This window comes from Stegodyphus dumicola, chromosome 8 (assembly GCF_044657685.1).
Source record: "Stegodyphus dumicola isolate Sdum_Otavi_A_Nest chromosome 8, ASM4465768v1".
NCBI classification, from domain to species: Eukaryota; Metazoa; Arthropoda; class Arachnida; order Araneae; family Eresidae; genus Stegodyphus; species Stegodyphus dumicola.
Window position 1 is genome coordinate 159,166,530 of NC_140775.1, and position 14,505 is coordinate 159,181,034.

At 37.4% G+C, this 14,505-nt stretch overlaps 1 protein-coding gene across 2 annotated transcripts in view; it reads left to right on the top strand.

The window, feature by feature from the left end:
- LOC118193393 (uncharacterized) overlaps window positions 1–14,505 on the top strand; it is a 95,717-nt gene that overhangs the window by 63,445 nt on the left and 17,767 nt on the right. For both annotated transcript variants that reach the window (XM_085822639.1, XM_085822640.1), the window contains exon 5: window positions 6,330–6,420. In XM_085822639.1, coding sequence (XP_085678765.1) covers window positions 6,330–6,420 — 91 coding nt within the window. The remainder of the gene's footprint in view (window positions 1–6,329; window positions 6,421–14,505) is intronic.

A 14,505-nucleotide genomic window follows, 5' to 3' on the forward strand; every position in this document is an offset into this window, starting at 1 on the left:
ACAGTAGAAGTCCATCCATTGAGACGAGAAGAAGGGGATTTACTGTTTATTATAGACTGAAGAATCAAAGTTTTTGTGCAACGGAAATTTGGTTTCTGACACTGTAGCTTCCTTCCTCAAAGAGTCGTATTTAAGATGAATTCATCGGCATCTCTTGTGCAGCAATGGCGGCTGGATGATTTTCCGTTTGTTTTATTAATTCTTTACTGTTACAAAGGGCGTCACATAGCTACAAATCTTTTCAAGAGGGTCAATAACCGACTGAATGTGTAGTGATGAGTCTGTCTGTCGTTTTGGTGTTAATTTTCTTACAGGTGCTCTCGGACCAGAATTTTGAATAATAAATGTTAATTTTAGACTTAATAAATTTCATCTGACAAAACACTATCTGGAATTTGGAGGTACATCCGAATGGACTACCCAAAATATTTGTCGGATGTGAATTCGATCTGACATCACTGAACCGTTTAAGGAACCAAGCAGGTAATTAAAAACATTGCAGAAACTCGAATAGTTTCTCTTAAAGGAGTGGTATATAATTTAGAAAGAATTTATTGATAGCCTAAATAACCTCCATGGAAATACACTAACACTGTTGTATAACACAGAATGTGGATTCTTCATAAACCACAGTAGTACTATTTTGGGGGACTCAGTAATAAAATATTTTAATTTGTTCTTTCCTTTGCCCCGTAAATATTTTCTAATTCCTTTCAATTTGCATTAATGTCTTTTGAATAATATTTGCTTTTGTAAATCATTCTTTAGCTTTGCCCAACAATGTACCTCAAATCAGTTGTTTACAAAGATATTTCAGACCACTTAGAAATGATTTCTCAATTCCGTTTTCTAAACAATATACAATAAATACTTGAAAAAACAGAGTGATTTTGAATTACAGTAGTGGTTTAAATTAAAACCTTAACTGTTTATTTTGATGCAAATGACGAAATACAAAAACATTATACGTATATAATTCTTCAGCGTGATCGCTATGACGAGCAATGCAAGTATTCCTGCGCTTCGAAAGTGCATGGTTTACCTTCTCATAACTTTGAAAATATTTGCTTCTCAGTATCTCTTCCAGCCATCAGAACGCATGAAATTCACTCAGGGAGACGTTTAGTGAATAAGGAGCCTGTGTTAGATAATCATATTTCTTATCCTGGATCCTGAAACGAGCAGTATTGAGTTTAGCCTTGTCATGCAGTAACCAAACATTTGAATCAATCCTCTACTCATGATTTCAAAGTGAAGATAATTTTGAGGCAGATCTCCATAAGAAATACCGGTCACTATACATTACTGCCTTATTCATGCAATGTTCCAACATTATCCCGTTTCCATTTCAAATGATTTTCCATGTTTGCTAATGCCAATGATTAAGTATTTTGGAGTGTCTATGGTTCTAAACCATGTACCTCCACATCAAAAAATTATCTAAGTAGTGAGCAGAAATAGGAAAATTACATTACTGGTTAGTTTGATGCAAGTTAGACGAAGCCACATTGGCTCGAAAGAGTTTTGGTAGAGGAATAAAATAAATCAAAAGTTTTGATTTTTTGTATTTTTTTGGTTGTTTTGATTTTATAAATTTTTGTATTTTTAATTTTTTTTGGGGGGGAGGGGGTATTGTATATTTTTATGACATACATAAAACACAAAAGTAAAAGGCGGATAGGAGAGATTTTAGAGATTAAGAGGCTCATTGGCATATGGCGCTAATTCAGAATGTAGTAAAATTTGTGAAAACGCGAGGAAATATCCAAGGCAGAAATTAATTCACAGGGTATGATGTGAATTTTAAACGAACAGATTGATAACGGTGCAAAGAAAGGACACTTTTCAGTTGAACTTGAGAAGATAGCAATTAGGAATCGCCAGTGAGAAATAGCAATATTAAAAGAGACGTCCGTCCTTCACGGCGCGGGGGCTGAAGCTGAAGAGGCGGAATCATGTCTACGCCATTTAGCAGGATGATAAATGTCGTAGTCTCGGCCCATGATGGATGGCTCTGGGTCGTTTTTGTGAATTTTGAATACCAAGTTAAAGCTGAAGTGCTCTGTTTTCAATCTCTCCAATTTTGAGGAACAAATTTTGACTAAGTGTTTTAATAACATCAATTGTTTTAATGTTATGGTCCGAGTGAATCACATCAGTACGGACGTACCTTTTTTCCGTTTTTATGGAATGAACTTCTCCACAGAAGTAATGTCGTTTTTGAACGTGTTACACCACATTTGCTGCAGGGCCATATACGAATCCCCATACTAACATTTCATCGTGCGATTTCAGTTGGTTTAACACTTTCATTATTTAAAAAGTGCATCACAATCTGCTGCTCCAACGCGGTGGTGCATATGGGAAATAGGCCGCCATCTTTGCACAGGCTCTGCTTCTTTCCTCAACAGTACCATTATATTGCCATTAGTTTGTCATTCTTTGAGAAGAATAACTTCTGTTAACTTACAAATCAAACAAATAACATTTTAGGAATTTTATTAAACTTTTAAAATTTTCATTTGAATTACTTACATGTACAAGAAAATATAATACTCAGAAGAAATGGTTAACAAATTTTAGAATATTTCAAACATGTTCTATGGTTCGGAGGAGAACATAAAGTCAAATGACTGCTAAAGTCATGCGTGTGTAAGAAATCACATGCGGTTGCCTTAATCAGTAAACATGGATCGAAGCTTTGCGGGAACCTCAGTAATGATATTCACCCAGAAAGGCAATTTCCCACTTTATGGTAAAAAAACTGAAATGTTTTCAAGCCAGCAAGAGTAAAATATTGAAACAGCAAACTAAAGGCAATAATTATCAAAATTTATTTCAGTTTCAGTCAAAAGTTAATGAACTGTATCAAGATAAAATAAGAAATAACAATAACGTAAATAAAAAAGCCATTCTGATATGTAAAATGCATTCATTTTAATGTAAAATATATTCATATGTAAATGTATGTAAAGCTACAAATTCATTTATTTGATTTTTAACTTTTGTGGCTAAACATCTTGTCAAACACAACGAGGTATTAGAACAATCCTTCTAGTAGTTTATCATTAAAAGAAAAGCATAGTTTTATTCGTTTAGTCATATGTGACAAACATAAGGTAGCATATTTCTATCAATTAATTATCATCATCTAATCTTTCGTCATCTCACATCCTTGAAAAGAACTAAAGCTAATTTCAATGTCCATGATAGACTAATATATTTTTTTCTAAAATGATGGTTGCCATTTTGTGGAAAGCGGGATGTGATACTACACTGGTGTGCAAAAATTAAGGACGAAGTCGAAAAATTAGCATATCAACTGAACGAAGAGGCAGAGCGGACAGAAAGACCAATCAGGAGATTAAGTAAGGTGATGTACGGTAGCACATGCGCAGATATGCAGATAGACGTAATGGGTGTGTGTCTGAGTAGTATAAAGCATGTTGTCGGTGTAAGATCAGTATCTCTGGCAAAGAGATTGCACGCCGTATAGCAGTTAAAATCACACCGAGTTGCTGCCTCAGCGAGAAATGGCGAATAATCAATCTGTTAGACGACATCTGGATGCTTTTACCCGAGGTCGAATCATTGGGAAGTTGGAGGAAGGCCGCAGTGTAACAAGTGTGGCTGCAGAGTTCGGAATTGCTCACAGCATTGTTTCACGACTTTGGAGACAATTTCAAACTACAGGAACAGCTATCCAGGGGTTTAGTAGTGGTCGTCCACGAGGAACCACACCCGCAGATGACCGGTATATTGCCTTACAGGCCAGAAGAAACAGGGCTGACAGCGGGAGAAATCGCTAGATACACGACACAGGCGACTGGACAACCGATATCGCGTTTTACCGTGGCCAGAAGACTGCACGGTGGTGGTCTGTTCGCACGACGCCCTGTACGGTGTGTACCTCTAACGCCTGCCCATCGGAGAAGGCGTTCTCTGTGGTGCCGCGAACACCAGAATTGGAGAGACAATGAATGGGGACGAGTACTCTTTACAGATGAGAGCAGATTCAGTCTGAGTAGCGATTCTCATCGCATACTCATCTGGAGAGAGCGGGGAAGCCGCAATCATCCCTCGAACATCATTGAAAGGGACAAGTATGGAGGTGGCGGTGTTCTCGTTTGGGGAGGCATCATGCTTGGTAGTCGTACAGACCTTCACATCTTCGACGCAGGTTCAGTCAACGGGACCCGTTACTGTAACGAGATTCATCTTCCATATGTGGGTCTTTTTAGAGGCGCTATGGGTCCGCAGTTCCTTTTCATGGAAGATAATGCACCATGTCATCGCACAGTAGCTGCCGAACAGCTCTTAGAGAGTGAGGATATTGAACGTATGGATTGGCCGGCACGATCTCCGGATCTCAATCCCATCGAGCATGTATGGGATTTTCTAGGCAGACGCTTGGCAGCTCGTACCTTACCACCAGTAACGATTCCGGAGCTTTGATTGGCACTGCAAGACGAATGGGCAGCAATGCCTCAGCTACTCAATGGCACCCTCATTCTCAGCATGTGCAGACGCTGTGAAACCTGCCTAGCAGTCAGGGGAGATCATATCCCCTATTAAAGACCGGATGTTTCTTGCTGGACACCCATCACAGGGATGTTTCGGCCTTCAGTCGCATTGCGCTCCATGCTACTTTTTCAATAAAGCTTCTTTTTATCCCTCTGATTTCTCTTTTAGTAAGTGTTGCTTACATTACTCATGTCCTTACGTATTGGGGATCTTACGGTATTAAATGTGTTGATTTGGAAAGCTTTTGTACAAAGTTATACTATTGAAAAAACCGTCTCGTCCTTAATTTTTGCACACCAGTGTAGCTCGGTATATGATTCTAACTTAATGCAGAGTGCAAGCAAAAGACTTAAGAAGAATCAAGAAAGCTCAGGAAAGTTCTTACATTTATTAAAATTATGTTTTGCATTATTATCGAGGGACAGTCTTCAGGGTCTTAAATAAGACACATTTAATAAAATATTCATAATACATTCAATGAAATTTGCAATCTCTGAAAATGACGCACATTTTCAGTGTGTACCGCATATTGTACACGAAGAAATGAACTTTGAAATATAACAAGAAAATTTTATGTTACCTGTGTGAACATATTTGCGCGATGCAGAGACATTCTTTTTTAACTATGTTCAGACTCCAGTCGCAATTCTATAATAGATGCGCTATTTAATAATTCAAACGAAAGTTTTTTTTAATCCAATGGCGGACACTTGCCTATTCAGCATTGGCCACTCCTATGACCAGAAATGGTGGCCATTTTATTATGAAGGTACCCAATAGGCGGCCACAGTTGCCTTCATAAAGGGACGGAAGTTACATCCATGGGCCTTCTCCGAGATTCAAACCCTGGCCCTTCGGTACTTCAGTAGGCTGCTCAAACTACTATACCGTCTGGGTGGCGTTTAAACAAAAGTACACTAATATAACTCTTTGGTCCCAGATTAAGTTAAAACTTTATTTATAATTAGGAATAAATTATTAAATGTGTGGAAAAGCCTTCCAGAATACTTTTCAGAAAAAAGAGCTGACTTCTAACTTTTAGGAACAACAACAACAACAAAAAGTAATAATTAAAAAATCTGAAAGGTTTCAGATTTTAAATTACGTCCAAAGGGGCGTTTTTTAACATTTGGTCTGTTACCTTTATTTATTAAATATCACGTTCTTCGCACTTAAACCATAAAATTCAGTTCAAGAGCAATATCGCAAAATAGTTCTAAATTGAGCATATCTTTAGAATTTCCGATTAGCAGTCTCACGCGCTGGAGATAAAAATATTTTTTCTGTACAACGTTGCCATTGCTCACTTTGAAATCCTTGAGTTTGTTCATCAAAAATTCGTTAAAGTTTTACGAAATATGAAATCGATAATAAAACAAATTCCAAATTTCAAATTTTTGCTTCCACATGTCCATATTCGCTTTAGTATTACGTCATTCAAAATTCGATGGCTCTATGTACCGTTGTTTTTTCAATATACGTACATTTATACGGATTTTAAATTATTTAATTCAGGGACAAAGCCCCTTTGGACTAAAAAAACTTGCTTCTAATCTTAAAATCACACAAGCTTATTTTGAAAAAAAAAGACCGTGAACTGTTTGTTCATAAAATACCATATTGTTTAGCTTCATCATAATATGAGAATGTTACATTGTACTAAAATTATCCTGTTGTTTTCCTTTTGACTGTGTTCTGTTTTATTTTCTCATTATTCTAATATTTTCAGCCTTCTTACTGCAGTTTTGTGAATTTCATCAATAATACAATCGAAAGTCTAAAGGCAAGTATTTTTCTTTCAATAGGGTGTAGCTCTTGTTGGAGAAGTAGCAGCGATTTGTTCCACTTTAAATTATTATACCTGGGCAGATCCGCTCATTCAGTCATTGATGAGAGGTAAGAAGAGATTGACACTTCCTTTCAAGTTATTAAATATTCAGCATACCCACAAAAGTTCTTGTGCGGTCTGAATTTTCGCAACTGTTAGTCTTTGATGTGTACTACCAATACAAAATAATGTTAACTAAGATAAATATTTATATGATTTGGTACATTTAAAATTTAAAAAAAAAATAAATATTTTACAAAGATTGCGAGTCCCGTTCATGTAATTAAATGTAACGAAAATTCATTTTGTTTTCAAAAAATGCATACAAAATGTTCGTCTAACATGCAACGAAAATATTTAATTTATAGTTTGAGATCATGTTTATCGAAACTTCAAGAACTGTGGGGAAAGTAAAGGGCAAAGTATTTAGTTTTGTATGAAAATCAGTTAATGGATTACGTGACGGGCACTAATATTTAAACTATCGTTAAACGTTTCAGTCAATGAAGATTTTTCCAAGAATGCTACATCTAATAGTATCAGGATCACTGTTCCTTCTAACCTTCTTCGGGAACATGCAAGGACCTGACTCGGAACAGAGAGCTTACTAAAGCTATGTTCAAAACTGTGGGAAGTAAACAGGATACACAAGAAGGGTATACAAAACCCTTTATTTTTCTCTATTTTACAAAAACTTCCGTACTTCGGAATACACCGACCCGCTACTTGGGGTCTAACGTAAAAATATAAAAATAGAACTAAACTCTAATTTAACGTTAAAATAATAAACGTGGAAGATTGGCCTTACATTAACAGGAAGCGTATGTAGTACAGAGAACTGCGAACACTACAATAGGTTTAAATTTATCAAGAGGATTAAATCCTCTGGCCTGGAAGGCAACAAGCAACTGTGTAACTTCTAAGGTAAGCGGCCTGCTTCGACTCACTGCTTCCTCTCTCTCGCTTGGCAAAAAGCCACAACTTAAATACTTGGCGTTCGCCAGACAAACTTTGCATAAATACCTTCTCGCTTATAATTCTGGCCGGAAGTAGAAAATAAGAAGTGGTAGTAAAGATTTAAAATAAAATAAACGTTAGTAAAACTTAAAATCCTTACATACTTCCCGCCAGAGTTAATTAGTTTGAAACTGAGGTCTAAAACGACCTTGTTGAAAACTTTTAGCTCTAGAATCTAACGCGAGGCCAATCTTTTACAAATATTTTTCGCTAGAAACTAAAAATTTAAAAGAAAGAAATTTGTTTTTACAATAGCAGCTCCCAGGATACACATTTTTTTTTCATCTGTACTGCATCCAAACAGGAGCTCTTATTCAAATCTGGTTCCTGAGAGATCTGGAAGGAAAACTAGTTTAATGAAATGTTACACAATGAAATGGCAAGTAACATGTATAATTATATTGCACTTAACATTCTTATTTCATTCATGACTATTTTAATTATCTCTCCCCGTGCTCTCTGACATGTGTTGTAAAAGAACACCAAACACGAATGTGTTTCTGTCTACGTGTTCCACACTTCCTCCTACAATCAAAATACTAACGTGTTAAAATTCAACATGCCAAGACCTCGTAACACACCCTAATTCCAACTCTAAACCCTGAGGTACTATTCTGAAAGTGTCTAACTCTGAAGTGTAGCGTCAGAGAGCCTAACTACATCATTCAACCTTTAACACATATTCACCATGATCTAGTCTTTTTACAGTCACGCGAATAAAAAAAAATTTAACATTCACTTTTACCATATCACGGTATTTCTTAACATTTAAAATAACAGTTCACATGTATATAAGAACATATCAACATGCCGTTAATTTTACACATTTGAAAACATACATTAGTAGTATATTGTTAACTTCTATTCTTTTCAAAGCAAGTGCCAATTCTTTCTACATTGAAATACTACATTTCAAAAAGTTTTTCAGACTAAAACTTCTTTCTTGCTAGAATGATTTAAATAAAATTTATACAATAACTTTTTACAATATTTAAGTCTTTACGCAATGCTATTATACATCAACTTTAGTTTTACGCGTGAGTAATTGAAAAACATAATACCAAAATCGGTAACAACTCATTTCTCGCCCTTATGGCGATAAAGGTAGACCTCGCATGAGGTAAAACTTCTTGAAATCTGCCACTTGCAGTAAGAATGAAAGATTAACTTAACTTTGCAAAGTAACATAAAATTTTACTTATCTTTGTGATATTCGGACATACTTTTCTGGGCCCAGTCCTTAAAGGTATTGAAGATAGTCGTTTGATTTATCCTCCTTCTTGTACGGGCTCGCCCTTCAGTGCCTTCCTCTGGAAGCTTCCTTTTTTCACCAGTTCGGTCACCCTTGAATACCTTCTTTTTCTCCTCTGCTTGTGGTCTTGGCCGTTTGATGGCAGCTGGTCTTGGCGGAACCGAGAAACTTCTGTCGTGTTCCTGCTTGGACCTCGTTGCTGGCCGTTCAAATTTTCCTTGTAACTTTTCCTCCGCCGCTGATGGCCCTTCCGCAGTTCGGCGACATTTGCTGCGGAGAGTCCTGTCGGATGAGTAGATCTTCCGTTTTAGAGCCGGGTTATAGTTGCCGTCATTTCTCCTGGCTCTCTTTGCATACGTCGTCCTTCTCCCTTCTTCATTCTGGGGGTGTTCGTGAACTCTCTTTTCTGGACGGTGGAACGGCTTCTTTTTCTTGCTACCTTCAATTTTTCCGCGGGGAAATTTTCTTTTCACTTGCTCCTGCCTCTTAATGGCTTGCCCTTGTACTTGTCGTTTTTCCACCTCTGGAGCTTGTGCCTGCGGTGTCTGCCGTGCCGGATCCTGCAAAATATCAGAAAATATTTGCATTTTATTACGATCAAAGTAGGGTTTGATTTGATCAATGTTTGCGGAGCAGGTTTCGCCATTTCTGGCTTTTAACACTACTACAGCGTGAGTTATTTTTTCTATAACATATGGTCCTTCAAATCGTGGAAAAAATTTGGCAGTCTTATCTTCTGGTGCTGAAGAAAGTGAATGCTTAATTTTTAAAACTTCATCCCCTACTTTATAAGTTACTCCCCGTCGTTTCAAATCATAATAGAGCTTCTGTTTTCTTTGTGCTACTTCCGTATTCCTCTTTGCTTCCTTAATTAGTTTTTCTATATCACCCATTTTAAATTCTGGGGCTCTTTGTTGCACATAAAATAATTTATCTAACGGCGTTATAATCTTTCTGCCTAGAAATAACTCAGCAGGAGTTTTGCCCGTTGTATCATGTTTTGCGGTCCTAAGGGCGAAAGCAAATTCATTGACATAGTTATCCCAGCTTTTATGAAAATTTTTAACATAACTACGGATAATTTTCACTATATTTCTATTGACCCGTTCCGCTATATTTGATTGCGGCCGATACGGGACCATTTTTAAATGACGTATGCCCAGTTTTTGGCACATGTCTTCAAATATATTACTTACAAATTGAGGACCATTATCCGATATAACTTTTAGGGAAAGGGCCCAATAAATCGATGCCAATTATTTCATTTGGAAATTCGGATTTAATACTATTTAGAAACCCGGCCGGGCGGAAATTAATATAATTAACTACTTGACATGTTGGGCAGGACTGGACATACGCCCTTGTTAACTTTTGCAGTTCAGGAAAGTAGACTGCCTCGCGTACGCGTTGGATAGTTTTTCGAATACCAGCATGAGAAGCTAAAGGGCTGTCATGGAGCTCCTGCAGGATATTTAATCTAAGACTAGCTGGGATAACAGGTCGAAATTCGTTGTTGGAATTCGTAGTTTTTGTATAGAATAATAGACCATCTATTAGTTCGTAATGGGCCGCCCTATTTCTTATCGCCACAGTATCTTGGTGGCTAAAATTTTCAGGATCCTTCAAATACTCATAAATGCTTCCAAACTCAGGATCCTTACCCAGTTCGGTTATTACAGTTTCTCGGGAATTTATTGTACATGCTGTGAGCATTGCCACCTTTACGGTATTACCTTGTTCATCTATTTTAATTCTTGATAGGGCATCTGCTACGATATTTTCCTTTCCGGGGGTATGCTTGATTACCAGATTATATTCTTGCAGCTTGAGTGCCCATCTTATTAACCTTGGGGATAAATTTTTCCCTGAGTACAATCTAGTTACCGCCGCATGATCAGAGTACACTGTTATCGGCGCCTTTCCAAAATAGACTCGGAACTTTTGCACTGCTAACAGAACTGCAAGTGCCTCTCTCTCGGTCGCGGAATAGTTTCTTTGTGTTTGATTTAAAGTTCGGCTAAAAAATGCCACGGGCTGCTGATTTTGCGAAAGTACCGCTCCTACCGCATAATTCGAAGCATCCGCTGAAATTTCTAAATTCTCATCCTTTTCAGGAAATTTCAACACAGGGGCTTGCGTTAATGCTTTTTTTAATTTTTCGAAAGCACTATTGGCTTCGGCCGTCCACGAGAACCTTGCCTTTTTCCTTTTTAATTTTAACAATGGCTCAGCGATAGCCGCAAAATATTTTATAAAGGACCTATAATATGAACAAAGTCCTAGAAAAGAAGAGAGCTTCTTTGCCGTGTTTGGAGTCGGATACTTTTGTACAGCGATTATTTTTGATTCGTCTGTCTCGATTCCTTTTTGAGATATTTTGTAACCTAAATATTTTAATTCAGGGGCTGCAAATTTGCACTTTTCAACATTAACTTTTAGACCGGCCTCATTTAATAAAGAAAACACCTGTCTTAAATCCTGTACATGTTGGTCGAGATTATCACTAGTAATAATGATATCGTCTAAATAGATAAATGTGGACTTTCCAAGAACAGGTCTTAACACAATGTCCATGCATCGCTGAAATGTTGCCGGTGCCCCTGAAAGGCCAAACGGCATACGCAAAAATGCATAAGTGCCAGACTTGGTTATAAAAGCAGTCTTAGGCACGTCCTCAGGCCTAACCCCTATTTGAAAATAACCAGTCGTTAAGTCTAAAGTCGTCATAAATTTGGTTGATTTTATGTTGCTTAGAATTTCTTCAATGATCGGTAACGGATATACCGGATATTTAGTTATGGAATTTAATTTACGGTAATCAATAGCGAATCTCCACCTTTTTGGATGCGTCAAAGGATAGTCATTATTTTTCTTACATAAAACCACCGGGCTAGCATAACTACTTGAGATGGGCGTTATGATCTTTTTACGTAGCATATCGGTAATATGCCATTCTATAATTTTTTCCTTATTCTTATCATACTGGTATGGTTTTTGGCTAACTGGCATTGCATCTCCGGTGTCAATACTATGGTTAGTAACCTGAGTAAATCCTGGAATATCACTAAATAACGAAGCAAATTCACTTACCACTTGTCGGATTCTTCCTTGCTCGTCATTAGGGAGGTGGTCAAGTTTTAACATCGGCGGTTCAGCCTTTTCTGCACGGACTGGTTTCATTGTCAGCTTAAGGGACGCTTCATTAAAATCCAGTGTTGCTTGTGCGTCTGAAAGAAAATCTATTCCTAAGATTATATGTGCTTGCAGATTCTTTACTATAAAAAACATCACCTTTACTTGTTCGTCCTTGATACGGATATACAACGGTACTTTACCTATGCACTTACATTTTTCTCCTTGCGCCGCTAACACTGTCGTATTATCCGAATTATATATGCGGTATTTTCGAAAATACTTCCTAAAAAAATCTTCTGCCACACAGGAACACTGCGCGCCTGTATCCAAGAGTGCGGTGGCTGGGATATTATTCACCAACACTTCAATCTTCGGAAGAGTCAAATTTTTCACCATTACTGTATTTAACTTGTAGGAAGAGGGGTTTTCGTGGCCTTCGGATTTCCGCACCCTCCCGTCAGCAGAAATCCGTTTTAGTTTAAATCCTTTTTTGTTTCCATGCTTTCCTTCTTTTTCCACTGGCCTTGAGACTTTTTTCCTGGGTTGCTATTGAACTGTCGACGTTCGCCGGCTGTTTTTGAATGCTCGGGTTTCCTTGCCCACTGATTCGCTTTGCTTCCGTAGCCGTGTGCTTGAGTTTGCTGTAGTCTTGGCGCACCAAATTGGTTTCGTTGTTGATATTGGCGTCTTCTTTCGACGTCCGCCGTTCTTCTACTTTCAAACTGGATTGCTAGCTCAAATAACTTTTCCAGTGTAGTCGGATTTCTTAATTCAATAAAGTCTTGCACTTGGGGCAGTAACCTCGGCAAAATCAGTTGAATTATTTCAGGATCCGGACGGTTTCCATACAAGAGTTTGAAGACGTGAATTTTTCTTAAAATAAAGCTTGAGAGGTTTTCGATTCTTTGTTGATATATACTAAAAAGTTCCGTTTCTAATTTCGCACGATCCCTTACAACAGGGAAGGCTTTTAGTAGGGCAGTCTTGAAATTTTCGTAAGTATAGGTGGGACTTCCTGCTTGACCCAAGAGACTTCTGCCTATACATTTGAACCAGTTAAGCGCTTGGCCCATCAAAGCGCTGGTAGCTAAGGTAACTTTTTGAAACTCGTGCACGGGGTAGAGCATGAAGTGGTCATCCAATTTTTCCAAAAAACTGGTTACCGGTGAGTTTCCATTAAATGTTGCTTCTGGTTTCATCGAAGCGCGCATGGTCTGGACGATGTAATCAAATCCTTCCAGGGCGGCAGCTGGCATTTCTGGATTCTGAGCCGTTTCTGCAGGCAGCACAGGTTCTTCTTGAAACTCGGCCATGGTTATTCTTCTTCGTTGGGCGCCACTATCAGGATCAATGTTCCTTCTATCCTTCTTCGGGAACATGCAAGGACCTGACTCGAACAGAGAGCTTACTAAAGCTATGTTCAAAACTGTGGGAAGTAAACAGGATACACAAGAAGGATATACAAAACCCTTTATTTTTCTCTATTTTACAAAAGCTTCCGTACTTCGGAATACACCGACCCGCTACTTGGGGTCTAACGTAAAAATATAAAAATAGAACTAAACTCTAATTTAATGTTAAAATAATAAACGTGGAAGATTGGCCTTATATTAACAGGAAGCGTATGTAGTACAGAGAACTGCGAACACTACAATACGTTTAAATTTATCAAGAGGATTAAAACCTCTGGCCTGGAAGGCAACAAGCAACTGCGTAACTTCTAAGGTAAGCGGCCTGCTTCGACTCACTGCTTCCTCTCTCTCGCTTGGCAAAAAGCCACAACTTAAATACTTGGCGTTCGCCAGACAAACTTTGCATAAATACCTTCACGCTTATAATTCTGGCCGGAAGTAGAAAATAAGAAGTGATAGTAAAGATTTAAAATAAAATAAACGTTAGTAAAACTTAAGATCCTTACAATAGCATTCGTGCTCTAGAAAACAGAAGCAGGCTTAAAAAATTTGTGGGCTCGCCAGCGGTCCAGCGGTGAAGCTGCCAAAGGCTGCTAGTTCGGCCCGAGGTTCGTATCCCGCGAACGAGCTGGTTGCATGGCCATTTTCGTGGTTTTCGCCATGTGTAACGTGTATACGAGCCAGTTTCCTTCAGCAAGATCCTTCATGAAGGCGTCCTCTTTTTAGGCAGGTAGCTCGCGAGGGCTTTGCCGTAATCAGATATATCAAACGAATCAAAAATTTACTCCCAGTCAATTCTTAACATCATTTACATTCTAAATCAAAGGACGATTTAAGCTATTTACGTGAAAATGCTTTCGCCATGCAATACGGAATAAAATTATAAATTAAAAAATATTACACAACAGTAAATCACAAAGGAATATCATTAAATAACATTAACTCGAATTACCCTATTTTATTTTTCAATCGTCCTCTCAAGGAAAGTCATAATAATTGTATTAAGGATTAAAAAAAACTTTTTTTAAAAGAAAAAACTAAAATTAAATATCTTAGTTATTTTATCGGAAAGCAGTCAAAATTTTTAAGTTTTATTTTTTAGTACAAGTATAAAATTTTATTGTATATATCTGTAGCAGCCGGAGTGCCGTATATACACTTATCACGTAATTTTATGTAATGTAATTCTAGAAAATTATTTAATTATTTTAATTAGATATATCATGAATTAAATGCATTTTTATTTAAATCAATCAGATAAAAATTTTAATAATAATAATAATATTCTCAAAAACTAAATCTATTGCTTTTAAATAGTTTAATTTATTAATTAGTAG